The 24,653-nt window shown below is 49.4% G+C and overlaps 1 protein-coding gene across 1 annotated transcript; it reads right to left on the reverse strand.

The window, feature by feature from the left end:
* Rpap1 (RNA polymerase II associated protein 1) lies at positions 1-23,085 on the reverse strand. Its single transcript, XM_013122289.3, has 25 exons — positions 22,958-23,085; positions 20,321-20,577; positions 19,714-19,862; positions 19,381-19,470; positions 16,948-17,068; positions 15,224-15,445; positions 13,409-13,564; positions 11,420-11,535; positions 11,093-11,191; positions 10,088-10,189; positions 9,739-9,906; positions 9,312-9,491; positions 9,086-9,220; positions 8,632-8,802; positions 7,895-8,052; positions 7,327-7,485; positions 6,999-7,200; positions 5,164-5,273; positions 4,726-4,921; positions 4,370-4,522; positions 4,014-4,156; positions 2,568-3,324; positions 777-953; positions 586-645; positions 1-484 (listed from the first exon to the last, which is right to left on the reverse strand). The coding sequence occupies exons 2-25, from the start codon at positions 20,499-20,501 to the stop codon at positions 332-334; spliced, it is 4,158 nt and encodes a 1,385-aa protein (XP_012977743.1). The 5' UTR covers positions 20,502-20,577; positions 22,958-23,085; the 3' UTR covers positions 1-331.
* Positions 23,086-24,653: the final 1,568 nt, after the last annotated feature.

Raw genomic sequence — 24,653 nt, forward strand, 5'->3', positions numbered from 1 at the left:
TAGACTAGAAAAGAATTTATTTCAGCAGTCATACACCGTGTCCTGGTGAAGTGGGTGAGGGACTCAGACTGCTCTGTGCCCACAGTCGGGTAAGCAGCTAAGTCACCCTCCACTCCTAGCACAGCCCTCAGAGGCCCCTGATCCTGGGCTCCAGTATCGAGATGTAAAGAGTCCCTTCTGTTCTAAAAGGGCTCAAGCAATGTGGTCTCGGGACGGCAAGCCTTGTGTCCCCTTGTTCCCCACGTTCCCTTATGAAATGATGTCCTGGATGAGCGGGCTCCCACTGGCAAGCCCGAGGAGAATATGTTCATCTTCAGCGGTGCCGAGTGCTCTACGACATCTTGACCCCTCCATTCTGGAGCACCTCTGTGGGCAATGTCTGAAGGTACTGCTGCCTCAGGCGAGGCAGCTGGGAATACAGCTCAAAGCCCCCTGGGAGGCTGGAGTTGGGAAGCTTGTAGTGGAGGAGATGCTGCCGAAGACCCTGCAGAGAGGGCAAAAACCATGAAGTGCGTGGTCAGTCTGTTGAGGTTTGGTTCCTTAAGCCCCCCAAATCTTTCATCTTCCCAATACCCACAATCCTACCTCATCTGCCAGCAGCCATGTTTTCTGCAACATAGTCTTTCGGGCAGCCTTCACCTCATCCTAGGAGCGTAAGAGGGAGATGTGGCACTTGCCAAGGACTAGCACCCACAGCTGGCCTTGTTAGCTCCTACCTCCTCCCCAGCTGGCCTACTAGCTGCCTCCCTCCCTTTGAATATGGAGATGTGACTTACTGAGCTCTTTGGGTCTTGGGAGAAGATGAAACTATTGACATGAGCCACAGCTACAGTGTAGAGGACAGGGCACCAATGTGGACGGAGTGCACCAGTAACCAGAGCCCTAAAGTAGAGCTGAAGGAGAGCCAGGCTGTCTTCAGCAGGCTCTGTGTAGCACTCCAACGGCACAGGCAGCTGTATGGAGGGAAATGAGAAACAGGGCAGGGCGAGGGAGGGACTGTGCATCAGTGGGCAGTAGTGGATGGCTGCTGGTCACATGTCATCAGGGCAGACAGAGATCAGGTCCTAGGAAGACACTTCCCTTCTTTAGTACGCGAATGAAAGCTAAAGAGCAAGGACTAGAGCTAGGGCGTGGCTTAGAGTCTGAGCACCTTCCAGGCACGCGTAAAACCCTGGGTTCCCTTGCCAGCACACAGTCTCTCTCTTTCCACCCCTCCTTCCTTCATCCCTGCCTCCCCTTTCCCTCCCCCCCCCCCCCCCCCGAGACAGGGTTTCTCTGTGTAGGGTTGGAGCCTGTCCTGAAACTCATGTAGAGTCACCTGCCTCTGCCTCCCGAGTGTTGGAATTAAAGGGTGCACTACCATTGCCTGGCTACAGTATTGATTTCTTAAGTGTACTTAATGGTAACAAACGCTTAAGATGTAAGGCCAAATGAAAAATTCTCTAGGCAGTAATTCCAATTTTTTTTTTTTTGAGACAGGGTTTCTCTGTATTGTTTTAGAGGCTGCTCTGGAAATCGCTCAGACTCTGGCCTCGAACTCACAGAGATCCACCTGCCTCTGCCTCCCAAGTGCTGGAATTAAAGGCGTGCGCCACCAATGCCTGGCCAGTAATTCCAATTTTATAAAAATACACAAGTATACAAAAGAGACTAGAAAAAATATAAATAAAGCAATTGTCATTGAGTCAGGAGTAGAAGTGCATGCTTATCATTCCTGAATACATCCATCCAGAACAGTCTGCGTTACAGAGGAAGACACAGTCTCAAAACTTTTTTTTTGAGACAGGGTCTGTATGTGGCTCTGGCTGACCTGGAACTCGCTATGTAGACCAGGTTGGCCTCAGACTTATAAAGACTCATTCACCTCTGTCTCCGGAGTGCTGGAACTAAAGGTGTGTGCCACTATACCCGATCCTGAAACTTTATTATTTATTTTCATCATTGATTTATTTACTATTTGGTCTTTGGAAACAGAGTTTCTCTGTGTAACCGTCCTGGCTGTCCTGGAACTCCATTATGTACACCAGGCTGGTCTCAGGCTCAGAGATCTGCCTGCCTCTGCCTCCCGAGTGCGTGTGCTACCTACCATGCCCAGTGTGAGCTTGACTGCCTTTCAGGACTTTGCTTCTTAGCCTTATTTCCAGCAAGTGCTCCACAGAAATTTCTCAAAAGAGTCAAAGTCTCCCCAAACTTCCACACCAGGTAAATCTCTCTCCCCCATAACACCTGTTCCTTATGAAGTCCACTGCAATTGTTTTAAAAATTCTCTGAACTCTGACTTAACATGTCAAGAATCTGAGTAATTAAGAACCATGGTTTTGGTCTTGGCCTGTCTTTCATCTAGACTGTAGGAGTCTACAAGCAGAAGCTAAACCTTGTTATTATGAATGTCTACTCTCCCAGATACCATGGTAAAAAGCCTTCTATTCTCTGCCATCCCGATGCCTTCAACGCCCCCAAGAAGCAACATGAGAAACTGAGGCCCACCACTGCTCCGCATTGCTTGGGACAGCCCCCAAGTGTCCAGTACAGGGCTCCTAGGCAGCCCTGAAAGGCTGAGAACGTACCTGAGTCAGGGGCAGGCCTAGGGCTCGCAAGACTCCCACATGCTCCCCAAAGAGGGCAAGGCGCAACGTGACACTGAACCGACGCTGCAGAGGAAGGAGGACCAGAGCCCCGAACAAGTGGTCCCCAAAAGAGACAGCCTCAAAGTGCTCTAAGAAGCCGGCATAGAGGTCAGGAAAAGACGCCAGGCCAGGGAGGGGGCAGTCCAGGTTGAGGCTTGGCAGGATTTGGGGCCGACAGAGCCACGCTAAAAGAGCCGCCACCAGGCGCTGTATGGGAGTCTCTCTGAATAGCTCGCTGTCCACCAGGAACACACACATGAGCCTTGCCAGGCGGGCAGCAGGAGGCACAGCACAGAGGGCTTCAGGGCGCCAGCTCTCCAGAACTAGCACCCACTGTAGGACCCGCACAGCGGTGCCTACAGTGTCAGCAGCAGGAAGCCCAGAAGGAGTATCTGAAGCCCGATGGTAGAGATGTATCAATGGCTGGAAAGGCCAGTCAGTGGGCAGCAGTGGCTCCTTAGGCACAGGCAGTAGCAGGCTTGAGACTCGCAGTAGCTCCCCACGGTATAAGGCTTGGGAAGTCAGCAGGCTGGCTCGGGCTGGTGAACAATGAGCCAGGTAGCAGCTGCGGATGCTGGGGAGATCCTGGCAAGCTTGAACTAGGAGAGCCCCTCGTCTGCACTGAGGGTCCCCACTGTTCCCTAAGGACAGTCCATCGGAGAAGTCAGCTGCCTCCGGACCCCCTGATGCATTTTCCCTGTAACAGGACACGAAAACCAAAACTGAGGCCTGGAACCATAGCATCCAGACAGCGGTGGCGGCTCTCTAGGGCTTCCAAATCCAGTCCTGTGCCTTTCTGCTCCCAGACAGCCAGCCTCTCACACCACAATGTTGCACAGCAGTTAGGAGATGGGACAGAGGCAAGTTTACTTAAACTTCTGTGCTTGATCTCTAGCTGTGCTGGGACTAAGGTATGTTCCACGCAGATCCTACTTACTTATTTGTTTATTTACTTTTGAGACAGTCTCATTCTCATATAGCCCAGGCTGACCTAGAACTTGACAGGTAGCCAAGGCTGGCCTTGAACTCCTGATTTTCTTGCTGCTACATCCCAAGAGCTGGGATGACAGTTGTGCATCACCATACCAGGTCCTCCACTTGAATCAGAGCCTCACACATGCCACAGGCATTCTCTGTTCAACTGCACCCCTAGCTTATATACCATTTTTTAGTGAATGTCATACTGTAAGTCTTATCATTTTTGGGTGGGATGAAGATGAGTAGCCTCATCTTCACTATATGAGAGAATAACAAATTAAGTATAATATATGGAGGAAAGAGACTGAAACCTAGGTTTCCCGGCTCCAAGATGCTGTTTTGTTAACATACTCAGCAGTATCCAAAAGTGCCAAACAAACACTTGATCCTTGAAACCCCTGGACTCACGGCAGGAACTCCGGCCGGAACACACAGCTCAGCAGCAGCTCTTGTGCAAGGTATTCACTTCCAGGCAGCAGCCGGCTCAGCAGGATCAAGGCCACAGCATGGAGGAGGGCAGTATTGGCGGCTAGCTCTGGTTTCAGCGTTGCCTGGGGAGGAAAGACAGGCTGTTAGTCAGTGCAGGGAGGGCAGCACGGAGGATGTAAAACAGAGAGGAGTGAGGATATGGAGAGAAAGATTGAGGATATCAACCAGGGAATATGGGCTAAAGTAGGAACCGCGTGGCCCCGTAGAAACAGCACAGGCAAGAGAGGAGCAGGAGGGACCACAGGGTGGGGATGACTCTGCAGACAGGAACCCACCGCTTTTTGGGCTAGGGAGAGCACCAGGTACTGCAGGTGGTACTCATGGCGCAGAGCCCAGGCAGAGAAGGGTGTGAGTTGTGGGGCAGGCACGGGAGCCACACACTGAAGAAAGTACTTCTGGAGTCCTGGAGCAGCCAACACAGCAGCCAGCTGAGGAAACGAGTTTGTTCAGATCTGGAAATTGACCTTTAAGTGTGCTAGGGCTCCCCAGATGGCTGGCCTCTCCCAGCCACTCAGAAAAATAAGGGCTCCCCTCTTCTGGCCACCCCCCACGCCCCTCTTCTGGCCACCTCCCTCTCTTCCTACCCTTCTATCTTGGTAGCCTGGCCTCTAAGTAGGTACCCAAGACTTACCTGCCCACAAAGCCCCTTGTGGATCCGGAGCAGGATGTTGAGGAGAGAGAGGAGGGCGGTGAGGAACGGGAAGGGTGAGGCTGAGCCAGCCACACTGAGAGGGGGGCAGCCGCCTGCACAGCCCAGTGACACGAGGCTGGGGAGAGCTTCAGGAGCAGGGGCACAGGACAGCGGATTGCAAAGCGGGGAGCAGGGCCTGCAGGGAAAATGTAGATGCTGAGCCGACTCTGGTCTGGTGAATGGAAGCGGGAACCTAGCTGTGCAGATCAGTGTTCATGTTCCTCATCGTCCCAAGGGGTTTTCCCTGCTGGGAATCTGGGTTTCTTCCAGGCCCCTGAGGAGTCACACCCTGGGATGGATTGGCAGACAGACCCAGGAACCCCTCAGGAGAGGAAGAACCTCCTCTGCACACTCCCCAGCTGCCCACACAGAACATACCTCAAGGAATCCCACAGATGGCCCAGAGAAGGCTGACTCAGCAATGGCAGCAAGAACTCATCCAACAAGCGCTCCATGTCCTGAAGCCAATCCTCTGGGCACAAGCCTGTCTACAGGGCCAAAGAATCACTGAGCTGATGGTCCAAAACATCCACTTTTCTTTTTTCTTCATCTTTATTGATTTTTATTTTATGTGTATTGGTATTTTGCCTGCATGTACATCTGTGTGAAGATGTCAGAACTCTGGGAGCTGGAGTTACAGACACTTGTGAGCTGCGATGTGGGTGCTGGGAACTGAACTCAGGACCTTTGGAAGAGCAGCCAGTGCTCTTAACCACTGATGTAAGTGTAGTCTTCCCGCCAGCCGCTTGGGTACCACTGCTGTCTCAGCCCCCAAATAACACACAGGACGCTATATTAATTATAAAGCTGTTGGCCATTTGCTATGATGTCTTATTGGCATCCTCATCATGACTGACTGTGTCTCTCTTTCCCAGAATCCTCCTCGACTCCTAGTCCCACCTATCTTGCTTCCCTATTGGCCAACAGTGCTTTATTCAACAACCAATAAGATAAGCACATACACAGAAGGACTTCCCCCATCACACTGAGCCATCTCTCCAGCGCCCAAACACTCATTGTTTTAGTCCTATGGACCCAGACTAGTCCTCACATGCTAAAGGCCTCAAAAAATCTGTTTGGAAGCTTCCACAGCCTGACCTTGCTGAAGGATGGGCCACCCTGAGCTTGCTCTGGTACACAACATCTAGGACTACATGAGAAGAACAGACAGAAGCTAAGCTCCTGCTCAGGGGTCTCTGGTCCCAGCAGCAAGGTTCCTGGAAGCTTCCCTGGGAAACAGAAGTAGGAAGAGACAGGTAGACTGAGAGGTGAGGGTAGGGATCGCTAGAGTAGCAGCTGTCTACATGTGGGGTCTGGTCACTAGAGTAGAGTAGCAGCTGTGTACATGTGGGGTCTGGTCACTAGAGTAGAGTAGCAGCTGTGTACATGTGGGGTCTGATCACTAGAGTAGAGTAGCAGCTGTGTACATGTGGGGTCTGATCACTAGAGTAGCAGCTGTGTACATGTGGGGTCTGGTCACTAGAGTAGAGTAGCAGCTGTGTACATGTGGGGTCTGGTCACTAGAGTAGAGTAGCAGCTGTGTACATGTGGGGTCTGGTCACTAGAGTAGAGTAGCAGCTGTGTACATGTGGGGTCTGATCACTAGAGTAGCAGCTGTGTACATGTGGGGTCTGGTCACTAGAGTAGCAGCTGTGTACATGTGGGGTCTGGTCACTAGAGTAGAGTAGCAGCTGTGTACATGTGGGGTCTGGTCACTAGAGTAGAGTAGCAGCTGTGTACATGTGGGGTCTGGTCACTAGAGTAGAGTAGCAGCTGTGTACATGTGGGGTCTGATCACTAGAGTAGAGTAGCAGCTGTGTACATGTGGGGTCTGGTCACTAGAGTAGAGTAGCAGCTGTGTACATGTGGGGTCTGATCACTAGAGTAGAGTAGCAGCTGTGTACATGTGGGGTCTGGTCACTAGAGTAGAGTAGCAGCTGTGTACATGTGGGGTCTGGTCACTAGAGTAGCAGCTGTGTACATGTGGGGTCTGGTCACTAGAGTAGCAGCTGTGTACATGTGGGGTCTGGTCACTAGAGTAGAGTAGCAGCTGTCTACATGTGGGGTCTGGTTCCCTTCTTCTACTCTCAGTACCACACCTATACAATCTGTATGTACCTACCCATGCCAGTACAGAAGGGGTGGGGAAACACAGTCAGAACAGGAGGAAGCGGTAGGATGCAGACGAAGAGAGACGGGCAGGCTGCACTCACCTGCTGACTCCAGGTCTGATAGTAGGCACCCAGGAACAGCAGGCAGGCAGTGGGCACTGGGCCCAGGGCACTCCACACATCAGGCCTGGGCAGGAACTTTAGGATCTGCTTTAGACATGGTTCGACCAGTGGCTGCAGGCCAGACACCTGTGTCCAGGTGATCGAAGAAGGTAAGGCCGACGCACAAGCCTCAGCCGAGCCACTGCCAGAGTGCCAAAAAAGGGACAAAGGTGAGGGTCTGGCCACCTTACTCCCGGTGGAGGAGCGCTCCCATCCGTCCTGGGGTTGCCGTTGGGCAAGCCTGCTGGCAGGCTCGGAGCTGGCCTACCTGGTGGGTTCAGGATGTGTGCGGTTAGCTGCCAGGGTCAGCTGAGTAACAAGAGTGAGTAGAGAGGCTATCCGCTGCATGCACCGCGGCTGTGGGGGCTGGGTGCTGAGCTCTGTAGGCAGGGTCTGCAAGGCCCGCACGAGCACTGGGTACAGCTCCCTGGGGAAGACAACTGACCTTCGCTGTACGAAGAGACCACCACGAGGGCACAAAGCACAGCCCTGCCAGGAGCTTCAGCAGGGTGAAAGGCCACCAGGAGGGAGAAGGCCCCAGGGTTGAGACACCATGCAGGGCTCAGTCCTGAAAACTGGGAAGGCTGCCACCCTTCAAGGCTGCTCCACAACAGAGAACTGACATCTGATCTCACCAATACACTGACACTTTTGTCCAAGACTGAGGAAACCCTCTCTTCCCTAGTAGGCCCTGACTCCCAAGCAACCCCGCAGCAGACATCACTCTTGGTCTCCCTTCCTTGGGGCCTTGAACAAAGCTGAAGGAAGTAACGCACAACAGCAGGGCTCTACAACAGTGGGGCTCTACAAGAGGCCTCCTTCTTGCCGCTCCTCACCTGTAAAGGTCACTGCCCTGGCCGTAGGAAGCGACCACGGCCCACAGACGGAAGGCCTCGGTGCTCAGCGTCTCCGCCTCCTCGGGGGGCAAGGCCAGTTCCTGTGGCACTTGGGCGATGAATCGGCACAGCCGGCTCCTGAAGTCAAAGCTGCTCAGCTGGGGATGAGCACAGGGTGTGGCGTCGGGATCGTCCAACCAGGATCGGCTCCCTCTTGGGAACAGGCTCAAGCTGGTCCCATTCCAAGTCTCTGAAGCCACAGGGTCTATGGCAGGTGTGAAAGAACCTCACCCCCCCTTCATCTTTTTTTTTTTATCATTATTGGGGGCTACAGATGCTCATATGTCACATGCACATGGAAGTCAAACGAAATTCACAGGGTCACTTTTCTCCTTCTCCCATGTGGGTTCTGGGACGTGGCCTCAGGCCATCAGGCTTGGCAGCAGTGTTTTTACCTGCTGAGCCATCTCACTGGCCAGCACCTTTCCTTCTGTTTAGACAGTGTTTGCTAGGTACTTTTTCTACCTGGCTACAGGTGGTGAGTGCCTGCCTGTTGGTTTGCATCAGAGAACCCTCCCCACATTAGGAGACCAGAGTAGGTCCAACAGACCCAGGTGCCCAGACTCCTGCCTGATGGTTTCTGTTGAATTTCTGAGCAACTGGACCATGCTTAATCCAGCCCAGCCCAGCCCTATCTTACTTTATAGCCTCCATCTTTTGCCCTGTGTCCTGCTTACCAGTCGGGCAGCAATATTCCTCCCAGCTGAAGCCAGGACTCTAAGCAGTTTCATGGCAGCAGCACAGGGCACTTTATATAGACTGGAAGTAGGTCCCACTGCCATGGGGGTCCAACTGGTAGGCAGGAACTCTTGAACTATGGTCTCTATTAGCCGAGGACACTCCAGAACCTGCAGGAAACAGGAGGAAAAGGGAGGCAGAGGGGACCAAGATGAAATCATCAGCTGGGCACAGACCACTCGCTTACGCCTAAATCTCAGTATGCAGGATGCTGAGGAAGGATTTCCACATGTTCCAGGTCAGGCCAACCTGTATGAGCTTTAGGCTAGTCTGTGCTGTAACGAGATCCTATCTCAAGACAACAGCAGCAACAAGAATAACAACAAAAGCCGTAAACTAAAGGAGGAAGAGCCATGGGTTGTTTGCCCATTCATTGCCCCCCTTTCTTCTCACCCTCGTGGCTGACTCCAGGGAATGTCGGGCCAAGCGGATAAGCACAGCCAGGATGTCAAGGACCACAGAGGGTCCTGGGCAGGTCACCTCCAGCACATAGCGCAGCCGAGGCAGCAGATTGGTAGCCAGGAGCCCCTAGGACTCAGAGGAAGAAACTCATTGATAACTCCTCATACCCAACAAACCTGCCCACTAGGTCAAGGACTGGAATGCACATTCCCTCTACCTTGATGACATCATGTCTGGCCAGGTCGGGTGGAGGGCGGCTTTCTTCCTCAGGGGTCTTCTTTGCCTTTCCGGTTGTGGGTTCGTCATCCTCACCTTCATCATCTTTATCCTCCTGACTGGGCATCAGAGGGAACACCAAAGCTCCATGATACCAAGAGAAGGTGCTGTCAAGGAGTTCCTGCCAGAGGATGGGGCAGAGGCGGGAAGAGACGGAAAGGCAAGAAATGGTTCCAGGGTAGAGCAAAATTCTCCCTCCTGACACACACAAACAGCAGAGGCAAGGCTCCCGGGCTTTTGGCATTGAGAAGAGGCTGCTACGTGCCTCCCGCGTCTCCATTCTGCCTGCAAAGCCTTGGCAAAGGGCATACCTAGAATGAGGAGCAGAACTCTGTCACCTCTGAACCCCATTCCTATCCCTGACATACCTCATCTCCAGGAGCTACTAGCAGAGTACGAAGAGCCCGGACAGCTGCTGCGATGACACCATCCACCCTGTCATCCAGAGAGAAGCGCAGCAGGAAGAGGAAACCAGCATCCAAGAGGAGGCGCAAGATGCTGCCCACTAGGCGGTCTCCAAACTCACCAGCCTGGGCCTTGGGATCAGAGGGATAAAACTGTGTTGAAGATGCAGAAGTTGTATAGAACCATTGCTGACCCATGACCCTGCATTTGCACCATTCCTAGTATGACCCGTAGTGAAAATAAAAAAAGTTTAAGATCAAGGGGTGAAGGATGGGGTGGGGCTAGATAGGACCAGGCCAGCAGTCCACTTACCCGGCTGATGATCTGGGACAATACATGCAATGCTAGTGCTCTCTGTTGGGACACCTGGCTACGGGTCAGATGGAACAGCTCCTGTAGAGAGTACCCTGCTCTCTGGTGCAGGGACAAAAAGTCAGAAGGAATCATGACACAGGGCAGTGACCCCAAAATACCTAGGAAGGTGTTGAGGAAAAGGCAATATAGGCAAGTAGCATCTAGTCCTTGCTCTCCCTGGAACCTCAAGCTGATAAAGAAAATAGGGCATGTACACAGCAATGGTGGCAGAAGGCAAATAGCAGCTGATGTTTTTGTTGACTTTATTTATATGGATGTTTTGTCTACGTGTACATCTATCTGTACACCAGAAGAGGTCATCTGATCCCATGAGACTGCAGTTACAGATGGCTGTGAGCCACCACATGGGTGCTGGGAACTGAACTCAGGACCTCCGAAAGAGCAGCCAGTGCTCTTAACCACTGGCCATCTCTCAAGCCCAGTAGCTGATGTCTAATGTGGGAAAGGAATCTGATCTCAGTAGGTGGGTATAGCCTCAATGGCCCAGCAGGGAATAAGGGTATAGACATTCCCTGGAGTGAGCCCTGCTAGGCTGGGAAAGCAGGGCTATCATGTGGCAGCATCAGCAGAGAGGTATAGCAGAGATAAAGGATCCGCAGACCATCCTGCCAAGCTCAGGAGCTAGAACCTTATTCGGTGAGCAAAGGAGAGCTGGGAAACTTTCCGAGATAAGGGATGGCTTGAGTTAGGCCAGAGGCAATCAGAATGGCAGCCCCATGAGGGATGGAATGGCCTGAGGGAAAGCATGCAAGGGCTGGCTTTGAGTTCCAGAACAAAGCAAGATGCCAGCAGGAGGCACAGCATTTTGACCCTAAGAAACTGAGTGACAGCAAGGCCATGAGCTGGACCAGGGCACACAGGTCAATGGCAACTGACCAGAGCTCCTTTTCTGTTAGACACATGCCAAGATCTGCTCAGTCTTCTTTGGATCCCATGCCTTACCTCTGCCTCTTCTCCATGGTGGTGCAGGCCCAGATGGGTGGGCAGGTCCACATCGGGCGCCAGGAGTTCTCCTTGAAGGTTGAATCGGGCCTGCATTCTCTAAGAGAAAGAAAAAGACTGGGCTTGGCACAGCAGCAACTTCTCCATATACAACCACCTTAATCTCGAGCCTCTTAGGATTAGGTCTGGGCTCTATCTCTGCCTGGAAATTAAGTTCATTTCCTTAGGCAGGAGGTAGGAGAGAAGTTGAGAGCACATTAGAGCTGTTTCTCAAGCCCCAGTACTGGGCAGAAGAGCAGCAGCCCCATTCCACCTGGTTCCCCTCACCTCCTGGGTCTGCTGCCGCCGGAGCGGGGGCAGGTCCTGGGTCCAGTGGAGCTTCTCCAGTTCAATAGTGTCCATATGGAGCCATTCTTTGTGGGGGGTCACAGGTAGTTTCAGTGCTAGGGAGCAGAAGCATAGTATTCCTCCAGGGCTCAGCTCATTTGTCTGTAAGACTGCACTGGCAGAGAGCAGCGGCCACAGGCCCCCTGCACTGAATCTAGCAGCTCCTACCCTCAGCTATGGCTAAATGGTGTGGCTTGGAGGTTAGAACGCCTGGGCACTGGACGAATGTTTCAACTATAGCAGACACAGCCTATCCTGGCTCAAGCCCCTTGCTGACTCCAAAGACTTATTTGAAGGAGAAAAGGAAGACAAGAGACCACACGCCAAGGAAAGTACAGCAGTCCCCTCTCTGGTACAGACCACTGAAGGGCAAAGGCACAGGGACAAAGAAGAGGGGGCAGTTATGCTGCTCCAGTGCTGCAGGATATTCAAACACCTCTACCACATCCTCTAGCTCCTCACCCCACCCCACCCCCATTCAACCTGCCTGGCTGGCCCAGCAGTCCTCCAGGAGCAGGAGGTTCCGGGTCATAATTCAATTTCCTCTTTTGATAATCCCTAATGGAATAATCTTGTTTCTGGGAAATAAGTGCTTCCACTGGTCTCTGCGTCTGGTCTTGTATGTCTTCTCCCCTTGCCGGGCCCTGCCACCCCCTGCCACCCCCTGCAAGGCGAGGGAGGGATGAAGCAAGAGCTGTGCATCTGCAGCAAGGGCAGGAAGACGATCTGTCTCGGGAGCTGCCTGCCGCTCCAGGTGGGGGGAGAAGTAGCGGCATCAGGACAAGAAAACAGAAGTGTGTGCGGGAAGATGTGCACCAGTAAATGACGACTATCTGTGCCAATTTACAGGCACTAATGAAAATTAACATCCCATGTCCAAGGACAGAGCAGAGGAGCATCTCTTTTCCCATCGCCAGGCCAAGGAGAAAGGACAGTTTTTTTCTACTTTGCTTTTTTTTTTTAAAAAAAACATTTATTCATTTTGTGTATGAGAGGTAGGTGTAAGGATTCAGGTATTATGCTGGCCTGTCCCTGTCACCTGGCAGAATACACTCAGGCAGTACCCTGGTCAGCATGCGGGTGCATAGGGCCCTTAAAAAGAAAGACCCCCGCCCTCCCCACCTCCCTTTCTCTCTCTCTTTCTCTCCTCTGTTCCCCTGGGGAAGACAGGACCTTTCCTGTCTCGCTCTTCTCTTCTGTCCTCTCTCTGTGTCTCTTCACCTCTTTTCTCTTTCCTCCCCCTTCTCCTTCTAAAGAAACTTCTCACTTAAGCTCTGTCTGCCTGGCATGTTTATTCTCTGCCTCAGTCTCCCTCACCTGCCATGGAATCTGTCAAGGTCCCCCACGTGCATTAGCATAACTGTGCGCGTGCGTGCGTGCGTGCGTGTGTGTGTGTGTGTGTGTGTGTGTGTGTGTGTGTGTGCACTCGCGCGAGTGTTACAACCTGTGTAACAAAACTGTCCTTGGGAGTTGCTTTTCTCTCCCACCATGTAGGTTCCAGAGATCTAATTCAGGTGGTCAGGCGTGGTGGCAAGAACCTTTATCCTCTGAGCCACCTCATCAGCCCACTGCCCTCTTCTGTAGCTTGGCTGTCCTGGAACTTTATGTGCAGACATCAGGCTGACCTCAAACTCACAGAGATCCATCCACCTGACTCTCAGTGGTGCAGGAATTAAAGGGGTGAGCCACCACACCTGACTATTTTTCTTTTGTTATGTTTTGTTTTTCAAGACAGGGTTTCTTTGGTAGCCTTGGCTGTTCTAGAACTCATTCCAGGCTGGCCTTGGACTCACAGAGATCTGCCTGCCTCTGCCTCTAAAGTGCTGGGATTAAAGGCGTGCGCCACCACCGGCTAGCTTTCCTCTCTACTCTTATCCATCAAAAGATGTTGTCTGTCCTCCACACCTGGGGCTCTTGGCTCCAGCTTACCCTCTGTCCTGGGCTCACTGGTACAAGTTGACATGATGGACTCTTCTGCAGTGACAGGAACTTCAGGTCTGCCTGGGCTCTGCTCCTTGGTGGCCTTTGTCCCTGCTTGCTCCAAGGCATGGCTATGAGATCTCAAGAAGGCAACCAACTTGGGGTCTAGGGGTGAAGGTGGAGAGAATTAGAAGCAGGATGGGTACTCCCCAGCCTCCTACATACCTGATACCTGCAGAAAGCTTCCCACCTCTGGGTGCCAAGGACAAGACAACTGCTTCCCAGTCTTGGCTTAGGACCCCTGCACTTTCCTGTGGCTCTTTAATGACCCTGCCAGCCCAAACCTGTGTAGCCTAGTGCCTGACTATCCCCCATGGCCCCTGCTCTCCACAGTCCTCTGGTCCAGGTTTCCATGCCTGAACCACTGCATGCCACCAGGTCAGAAGTCTGAAGTAGCTGTGGTTTAGCAAATATTAATTAGAGCCGAAAGGAAAGCACTTGGCTGAACAATTCCTTTCATTTTCTGTCTGTCAGTTTGTATACATTTACTAAAAATTTGATACTCACTACATAAGGGCTCAATATACAGTGGGGAACAAGACTGACCAGGGAAAGTGGTGTACCACACTACCACATGTATAGCAGGAGGTACTGAGGTTACACTAGAGGAGACAGTACGGTTGTAAAAGCATAGCATGAGCCACAACAGGTAATTCAGTAATATTACCTGTTGTGGGATACATAATGGGGCCGGGTGGACAGACAACCAGAAGCACTAAATCTTAGATTTAACCCTGTATTTGTATTTAAATCCAGTCTGTAGGACTAGAAGTACAAAGCACTTTGCCTGGCGTGTGCAAGGCTCTGAGTTTCAATTGCAGCACTCCCCCATTTCCCCCAATTAATCTGCTCTATACTGCTCACCATCTATGTGACTTGGGGAGAATTTCTTAAATTTCTGACCTCTTACGTTTTCCCCCTTTGAGGGATTTTTTTTTGTTTTGTTGTAAGTTGTTCCTGGGGGTATGGGCAGGTTATATGTGCCATGGTGCACACATGGAGGCCAGAGGACAACTTAGTGGGATCCGTTCTCTCTTCTACCTTCAGATGGGTTCCAGAAATCAAACCCTGGTCATCAAGCCAGCTCAGCAAGCACCTTTACACACTGAGCTATCTCGTCAGCTTCAAGTTTTGTTTTGGAGGAAGGGTTTCATAGAGACAGAAGGTCTCAAACTAGCCATGTGGCTGACATGAACTCTGGTCTTTCTTTCTCTACCTCACTGGGATTAAAGACCTGTACCACCCTGAGCAGCAGAGTCTGGTTTTGAGACAGGGTTTCTCTATGTAGCCTGGGCTGCCCTGGAACTCACTCTGTAGATCAGGCTGGCCTCAAACTCAGAGATCCACATGCTTCTGCTTCATGAATGCTGGGATTAAAGGCGTGCACTACCACTGCCCACCTAAATTTTTGCTTTTTTCATTGGTAAAATTAAGTTAATACCATATCCCTCCCAGGACAAAACAGAAGAAATGCAGCATATAGCACATCAATCTCTAATGCCCCTAAATAGATAAATACTCAGAACACGTCTGTCCTGTACTTGTATATATTTTAGTGGCTCACTGCTTCCCTCAACTCCTTTGGGAATGAGGTCTAGTTCAGTGGTACAGCATTTTCTTAGGGTATGTAAGGACCAAGATTCAATCCCAACTACCAGGATAAACAAACATACAGCAAAGTGCCTGGCATTCACAGTAGGCCTTCCCCAACAACTGATGGCTCCTCCTTAGCTTGACCCTAGCAGGAAGACCTAGCAGCCATACCAAGTTGAGCCAGTAACTGCTGCTGCTCCTTCAGGATCTCCTCAGGATCCATGGCTTGCAGTCTTGCTACATTCTCTTCATGGATGGTCTGGACTTCCTGCTCAGCTGCCTGGCTCCTCAGCCCCTTCCCTGTGACCAGATTCGATCTGTGGAAGTCATGGCTGCCCCCTGGAAACTGGTTGCCTTTGTCCCTAGAGGAGGGTGTCTCAGAGGGCACAGCGCCTGAAAGAAGTGTACAATCAGTTTTATCAATCTGCCCTCCTAGACCCTCTGGCTTATTCAATAAGGCAACAAGTCCCAGAGACCAGTGATGGCCCTGGGACTTTCCTGGACACAGAATGGAAACCCACAACATTTCAAGGGCTCTAGGAGGAGCAAGGTGGCAGTCTTTCATTCATTCTTCCCTAAGACTTACATGGGAAGACTTCCCCCAATCATCAGATCCTGACACGGCCATCTACCACTAGTTTACCTCAGGCTCTTCCACCAGCATTTTACACAATTAATGAAAACTTGGTCAGTATCTTTTAGTCTCTACCAGACACTTCTAACCCCCTCAATACTCACTCCTCACCACTGAGCCATCTCTCCAGCCCCAGTGCCTTGGTTTTTAATACTGTAGATGATGTAGCTCTCAAGGATTGGGGGCAGAATTAATTACTCACCCTCCCTTAGTAGTTTCTATCTGAAATTAATTAAAAAGTATGGTTGAGGGCTGGAGAGATGGCTCAGAGTTTAAGAGCATTGGTTGCTGTTTCAGAGGTCCTGAGTTCAATTCCCAGCAACCACATGGTGGTTCACAATCATCTATAGTAGCATGAAGGCATACATGCAGACAGAGCACATTAAATAAATAAATAAATATAAAAAAAAGTATGCTTAGCTGGGCGGTGGTGGCGCACGCCTTTAGTCCCAGCACTCGGGAGGCAGAGGCAGGCGGATCTCTGTGAGTTCGAGGCCAGGCTGTACCGACAGCCTCCAAAACAATACAGAGAAACCCTGTCTCGTAAAACCAAAAAAACCAAAAGTATGCTTGAAGGAGCTGTAGACCAGGCTAGCCTCAAACTCAGAGATCCATCTGCCTCTGCCTCTTGAGTGCCAGGATTAAAGGAGTGCGCCACCATGCCCAGCTGTTATTTATTCTTTCTTTATTTAAAAAATTTCTGGCCAGGTGGTGGTGGCACATGCTTTTAATCCCAGCACTTGAGAGACAGAAGCAGGCAGATCTTTGTGAACCTGAAGCAAGGCTGGTCTACAAAGTAAGTTCCAGGATAGCCAGGCCTACACAGAAAAACAAAACAAAAAACTTAATAAAAATAATTTTTCTAGATTTATTTAGTCTGGAACTGGAGTTATAGACAGATGAGTCACCATATAGGTACTCGAAATGAAACCTGGACCTCTGGAAGAAAAGAAAGATAAAAAGAAAGAACAAATAAATGTACATTTGAGAGGCTGAAATTGTAGCTCTGTTGCTAACACACACATCCTTGCAAGGATAAAAAAGCCCTGGGTTTGATGCCTATATACACATAAATCAGGCATCGGACACATGAGGGAGCAGGAGGATCAATTTTACAATCATTCTCCATTACAGGGTGAGGTCAGGCCAGACTGGAATACAGTTGATTTGTCTCTGCTCCATTCCAACAACCAAAAAAAAAAAAAAAAAAAAACCAAAGTTCATCTATAAGAGACAAAAGACTAAATTCAGCGGCACTCACCCTCTGGCGGGTCTAGCCTGGGGACAACTCCCCCAGCTGCTGAGACCCTGTTTTCAGTCACCCTCCTTGCTGCAATCTCTTGGGCAAAGATGCTCCTTTTACTGGGTGCTGCCGATTTCCCCTACAGGGCAAAGAGAAAAACCCAAGTTGCTGATATTAATTACCTGCTCTTCCTCAGCTCCTTACCCAAGGCTCGAACAAAGAGGAAAGAAACCTCAGAGAAAGCAGAATTTCTGGGAAATGGTGGAACACATCTAAAACCCAGAACTCTGGAGTTACGGGCAGAAAGAACAGGCAGGCTCCGCTACACAGCAAGTTTCAAGCCAGACTGAGAAACAGCAAGATGGCTAAGTTGTTAAGGGCATCTGACAACACGGGTTTGATCCAGGGGACCCACATGCTGGCAGGAGAGAACTGACTCCAGGGTTTCTGATCTCCATGTCCAGATATGAACACACTTGCAAGCGCACGTGCACGCACACAGACACAGACACAGACACAGACACAGACACACACACAGTGCTGGTTCTGTAAGCATGAAGACCTGAGTTTGATCCTCATGACCGATGTAAAGCTGGGCACACTTAGCATACCTGTAATCCCAATATTTCTAAATCAAGACAGGAGATAGAGACAAAAGTATCCCTGGAAATTCAAAGGCCATCTAAGGCTGGGTATGGTGGTGAACACCTTTAACTTCAGTACTGGGAGACAGTGGCAGGAGGATCTCTGTGAGTTTTGTGAGTTCGAGGCCAGTCTGGTCTACACAATGAGTTCCGGGACAGTCAAGACTACATAGAGAGACCCTGTCTCAAAAACCAAAACAAACACTAAAGCCCATCAAATCCAACATGCAAAGCAATGTACAGCAAAGATTAGATAGTATAAAGAAGGCAGGGAATGACACCTGAGGTGGTCCTCTGACCTCCAGAACTTACACACACAAACTTGTGCACACACATCACACACTTACATATACACATACCAAAAGAAAAAGAAATACGGTAGGACTTGAACTGTGAGTACAGCTCAGGGTGTATTGCCTGCCCAGCAGCAGGAAGCACACTGTATTCAGTTCCTAGTACTGCAATTACAACACGTGGAAAGACTGAGGCAAAAAAAAAAAAAAAAAAAAAAAAGCACTTTTTCCCCTGTAACTCTGAGGTCAGCATCCTACTGAGACTGTCTCAAAACAAACAAACAAATAAATAAATGGGGTGGGGCTGAACAGATGACTCTGTGGTTAGGAGCACTTGCTGCTCTTTCAGAGGACTTGAGTCCAACTGGCAGGACCCACTAAGTGGCTCACAACCACCCATTAACTTCAGTTCCATAGGTTTCAAAATCCTCTTCTGATCTCCATGGACACCAGCCTTGAATGTGGTACACATACATACATGCATGCAGACAAAACACTCATATGGATAAAAGTGAAATTTTAAAGAAAACTGGAAAGATGGCTCAGCAGTTAAGAGCACTCACTATTCTTTCAGAAGAGCAGAGTTCAATTCCCAACACCCTCATCAGACAGCTTACAAGTGCCTATAGCCCATTTCTGTGGACACAAGCACTTGTGTGCACATACCCACTCATACATATACAGTTAAAAAATTTTTTTTTGTTTTATTTTTTGAGACAGGGTTTCTCTGGATATCCTCAGCTGTCCTAAAACTCACTCTGTAGACCATGCTGGCTTCGAACTCACAGAGATCTGCCAGCTTCCACCTCTGGAGTGCTGGGACTAAAGGTTTGTGCCACCACACCCAGCTTAGTTTTAAATAAAAGAACTTTCCCAAAGTACCTAGAGAAGATTTACCCTGAGACTCATTCATTCCCCAAGCACTGCTTGTGCTGAATAGCTTTATGCCAACGTGACACAAGTCAGAGTTATCTGAAAGGAGGGAATCTCAACTGAGAAAACACTTGCAAAGGTCTGGCTGTAGTGCATTTTCCTAATTAGTGATTAATGGAGGGCACCCAGTCCATTGTGGGTGGGGCCACCACTGGGCTGGTGGACTTGGGTTCTGTAAGAAAGCAGGCTGAGCCGGGCTTTGGTGGCACCTTTAATCCCAGCACTCGGCAGGCAGAGGCAGGCGGATCTCTGTGAGTTCATGGCCAGCCTGGGCTACAGAGTGAGTGCCAGGAGAGGCTCCAGAGCTACACAGAGAAATCCTGTCTGGAAAAAAAAAGAAAGCAGGCAGAGCAAGCCATAAGGAGCAAGCCAGTAAGCAGCACTCCTCCATGGCCTCTGCAACAGCTCCTGACTCCAGGTTCCTGCCCTGCTTGAGTTTCTGTCCTGACTTCCTTCAATGATGAACTATGATATGGAAATGTAATTGAAATAAACCCTTTCATCACCAAGTTACTTCTGATCATGGTGTTTTGCTGGAGCAATAGAAGCCCTAAGACCCCACCTGAGGTAACCTTGCTTACCTGTCTCTCCTGTGAGCGATGGAACACAGGAGGGAAAGCAACGCCACTGGGCACAGGCAGAGTCACAGCGACTGAACTTGTATCTCGTTCCTGTGGCAACAAAACAAAGCCGTGAAGATGCACAGGTCTCCAGGAAAACCCGAGTCCACTGGCCCCAGGACCCTCACTCCAGGGGCTCATGAACCTATGTCGGATCCAGTCTCAGTTGTTCTAGCCTAGCCCCAAACTGACTGCAGAGTGGAGAAGACTACATTTCTGCGGTACCCACCACTCATAAACCCTTTCCTTCCCCAAATGGGATGTCTTGCCCCGCCCAGCTGTGCTAACACATACAATAATTTTAGACAAGACGGCGGTGATGTGCTGGTCATGCCTACTCAGTCTCTCTTCAGGGTCTTCATCATGAGGTAGCGGGTGGCAAGGGCTGGGTCTAGCTCTCTTTGCAGGAGCGGGCACCAGAGCTGGCGGCAAATCTGGGAGATCTGAAAGAAAGAATCCAGATGTTCAGCATATTCACGCTTTCCTAAGAAGATATCAGGGTTGGGGGCAGCAGCAAAAAAGACAGCTGCTCTGGGTCCTGGCTCAAGCTGTGCTGTCTTGGGTATGACATTAACCTTTCTGAGCAGTTTCTTCATCTATATAGTGGGGCTGCAGAGCTGTGTGTGGTGGTGGATACACCTGGTATCCCAGTATTTGCAAGGCTTGGGCAGAAGACTGCCACAAGTTCAAAATCATTTTATGCTAAATAGTGAACTCCAAACAAGCTAGAGCCACAGAGTGAGACCCCTTTTTCACAAACAAAATAAAATACTAAAAAATAAAAACAAAACACAATTTCAGCAACGGGGTTACAGTTGGAGCAGAACTGCTTCACCTCCGGATGAAAGTGGCTCCCCAGGCTGACCCCTCTCTCCTCACACCCACGCCTGCAGGCACTCACTGTCCAGCATCACCACATCCCGCCGGTCCTGCACTGGAAGCTGGTCTGGATGAGCATCACCATGTCTCCGACTTCCTTTCACCAGCTGCACCGCTGGGGCTGCACCAGCTTCGAGGAACTGGCTCTGGAAGCGCAGGAGGTCCACCTCAGACTCTCCAGGCTTTGGTCTGGACAGCATCATGACACTCAAGCTGTAACCTTTGTATGAATCCTTCCAGTATTGCTTTCTTGGTGTGGAGAATTGCTCTCACTCACCCCTAAAAGCAATAAAACAATAACTTTATAACCAAGCACAGATTATGTTTTTTATGAGTTCATGTGACCTCACTCCTCATTGTCATTTCTTTCTCCATCAGCATTCCCTGGTCATCAATCTAGTAAAATTACTTATAGGCAAGGCAAGGGTGGCGGCACATACCTATAACCCTAGCACTTGGGAATGAAGGCAAGAGGGGAAAAAATTCAAGGTTTTCTTGGCTACACAGTAAGTTCAAAAGCCAGCATGAGATACAGGAAACCCCGTATCAGAAAACAAACAAGAGTGAGTGTAGTGGTGTGTGCTTTTAATTCCAGCACTCAGGAGGCAGAGGTAGCTGGATCTCTGTGAGTTTGAGGACAGCCTGGCCTACCTAGTGAGTTCAATGACAGCCAAGGCTACATAGTGAGACCTTGTCTCAAGAAACAAAACAATAACCAAAAAGGATATATAGCCAGTTTAGGTTGTTTACAATCTTGAGTGACAAAACTCTCAAAATGTTCTCAAATTAGATGATGTTGGTAGCAACCTTATATATGAACTAAAATGTCACAGAATTGTACACTTAAAAAAGATAAATTCGCCAGGTGTGGTGGCACATGCCATTAGGGAGGCAAAGACATGTGGATCTCTGTGAATTTGAGGCTAGTTTGGTCTACATAGAGAGATCTTGCCAAAGAAAATAAACAAATAAATAAACAAGGGCTCAATGGCTCAACCAATAAAGAAAGATACTTGCCGCCAAGTCTGGCAACCTGAATTCAATCTCCAACTCCTGCAAGCTGTCCTGGGACCTCCACAAGCACACTGGCTTGTGTGCCTACCTCCACAAAATACATCAAACAAATAATGTAATAAAAATAAAATGTAGCTGGGCAGTGGTGGCACACATCTTTAATCCCAGCACTTGGGAGGCAGAAGCGGCAGATCTCTGTGAGTTTGAGGCCAGCCTGGTCTACAAAGCTACACAGAGAAACCCCGTCTCGAAAAACAAAACAAAACAAAAAGTAAAAAGCTGGCACGTGGGAAAGCCCGGTACACCAGCCACTTCTAAAAGCAAAGGACACTAAGAAGCAAAGAGAGACAAGCCAGACAAGTCAGAATCTTAAGTGCTGAACAATGCATTCCCTTATTCTTCGCCCAAGCCTATATAGGATCAGATGTAATAACTATACTTACTAGGCCAGTCAAGAAAACATCCCTAACACAAGGGTAAAAAGAACAGAAATGTCAAAATAATCACATGAGTGTGTAACTTAAGGAATAGTACCAAAAGTCAGCTGTGATTGGCTATGCCAGTAACCCTAGCACTCGGGACATTAAAGCAGGATTGAGTCTCAAGACAATGATAATATGACGAAATCTTGTCCAAAAAAGTAAAAAACAAAAGCAAGCACTACCTCTAAAAAAGCTTTTTTTTTTTTTTGAGAGTTGTCTTTGGGCCGAGTAGTGTACAAAAGGTTATAAATGTTCATAGCTATAATCACAACACTCCAGGGATACATAGTTAGCTCGAGGCCTACCTGAGTTACAGTATGAGACTATCTCAGGAAAAAAAAAAGCCAGACTAAGCTAGTACACTAGGAGACACTGTGTGTGTGTGTGTGTGTGTGTGTGTGTGTGTGTGTGTGTGTGTGTGTAGTCAGGGGTAGGTCAGTGGCAGAGTGCTTGCCTAGCATGCAGAAGGCCCAGTAAACACACACACACACACACACACACACACACACACACACACACACACAGAGGGCTGTGGCTGTTGTGGATTAGAAATCAGTGAGCAGAAATCAAATGCCAGCTCCACTACTTACTAGAGTGAAATTAGGCAAATTATTCCAAATTCAGTTTCAACTGAAAAATGCACAGGGCTGGGACACGGGTAACCCTAGCATTTGGGAAGTGGAGGCAGAAAGATCAGGAGTTTCAAGTTAGCCTAGGATAATGAAACCTTTCAAAACAACAGTAAAAGAGCATTGCACTAAACAAGCCTACCACAGTACCTGTGATATAAATAAACCTCAGTGACTGAAAACAGCTAGTTCCATGCTACGTAAAGAAGCAAACGCACTCCCCCACAAACTCCAGGGCAGATTAGTCTAAAATCAATTTGTGCTACAGGTTACACCCTGAATCACACACAACAAGGATAGCTCCTATAGATTAACTCGGAAGCCAAGGAAAGCTAGCAATGGATTTACTAGGTTTTCGAATTGCCTCTTACACCGCAGCCTTTACTTTGACGACACAACCAGAGACTGCGCCTGATTCTAGCTAAGCATCTTTGATCACACCCGTCAGCCACCGAAAATGAAGCGCTATGTCCCGGGTCTCAGTCACTGCTGTGCAAAGACTCCCAAGCGGGTTATGACAAAGTAATCGGACACCTTTCTCCTGGGTTCTCCGCCTGAGCCACTTGAAGCGGGTCTCTGCAGCCAGCCACCTACTCGAACGAGAGACCCCTGGGCGCCGCCATCTTGCCCGTGCGGAGCCGCACTTCCGCCGCCGCTAGAGTTCAGCTTCCGCCTAGACGCCCGGCCTGAGGCTCTCCGTCGTGGTCGCGAGCACTTTAAGACTCTCTGTCCCGCGTTGAACCTCTAAATCCCAAGCAACGAAGCCTGCAGCATCTAATCTCTACACAGACACTTGGAACACGCGCGTTTGGTGTACTGCAGACCCAGGCCTTTCTACACACACATACACACAGCACCGCTGGCAGAAGTCCGTCTGCACTCTTCATCACCGTGCTTAGCTGCATCCTGTATCCCAGCACCAATGCTCGCAGCAGCAGACAAGAGCCTGCACATTCACTAACGTGACCTCCCTAGTTTCCTTACGGAGAAGGTGACCGTGAGAGGGACCCAAAGAAAGCAACACTCCCAGAAAGCACTGTGAGAATTGGGGTGTTAGAGAGAAGACAGAAAAGGGCCTCGTTGTCATCAAGATTGCCGCTTCCTAAGCATTTTTCCTTTGTTCATGCCAGTCTCCCTTCTTGGAAATTCAACCCCTTTTTCCTACTACCCCCTCCCAAAAAGTCTTTCTCCTTTAAGATCTAGCCAGGGTCAATAGTAAAACCTTTGCTAATCAGGTCTGCTCACTGAACTGAACTTGGATGGTCTGAAGTCTAAGCAGCTGCGCTGATCACTTACACAGCAGCATCTACTGGTTACCATTTCTCAAGAGAAGTTCTTTTAGCCTTTCAGGTTCGTGTAATCCCAGTACTTGGAGATTGATATTGGAGGGTGACATATTCAAGATCGTCCTGGGCAACAAAGTGCTACCCTGTGTGATTTGTTTTGTTTTGTTTTTATTTTATCCTTTTTGTTTTTCGAGACAGGGTTTCTCCGTGTAGACTTGGCTATCCTGAAACTCACTCTGTAGAACTTCTGCCTGCCTCTGCCTCCAGAATTCTGGGATTAAAGGCATGAATCACCACCTCCCGGCTTTGAGACCCTGTTTTTTTATTTTTAGATTTATTTATTTCCTTTTAAACATACAAAATTTTGCTCACATGTATATTTGTGTACCATGCGCATGCTCTGAGAAACCAGAAGAGGGAGACAGATTCCTTGGAACTGTAGTTACAGACAGTTGTGAGCCACCATGTGGGTGCTGGCAATCAATCCCAGGTCCTCTGGAAGGACAACAGGTGCTCTTTAAAAAATGTTTTTTATTTGTATTCGTTTTATCATATAAGTGTATTAGTATTTTGCTTGCATGTGTGTATGCTTACCACTTGCATGCCTGGAGCCTAAGGAACTAAAAAGAAGCTGTCAAGAGGGTCTTGCATATCATGGAACTGGAGTTACAAACAACTGTGAGTCACTGTGTGGATCCCAATCTGGGTCATTTGCAAAAGCAACAAGTGCTCTTAACTAATGAGCACTCTAGCCCAAGGCACTGTTTTGATAAAATGAAAAGTCCTGTGTATTAAAATGGACAGAATAGTCCATTGTTCTTTGCCTCCGTAATGCTCAGCATTCTATGTATTGCTGTGCACATACTTATCCTTAGTAAATCATTGTTTGAGATCATCCTAGGATAGCTAGTGTTAATTCAGTGACTTAAAACTTCAGCAGGCAG

Source organism: Mesocricetus auratus, unplaced genomic scaffold (genome assembly GCF_017639785.1).
Source record: "Mesocricetus auratus isolate SY011 unplaced genomic scaffold, BCM_Maur_2.0 Super-Scaffold_100004, whole genome shotgun sequence".
Taxonomy (NCBI): domain Eukaryota; kingdom Metazoa; phylum Chordata; class Mammalia; order Rodentia; family Cricetidae; genus Mesocricetus; species Mesocricetus auratus.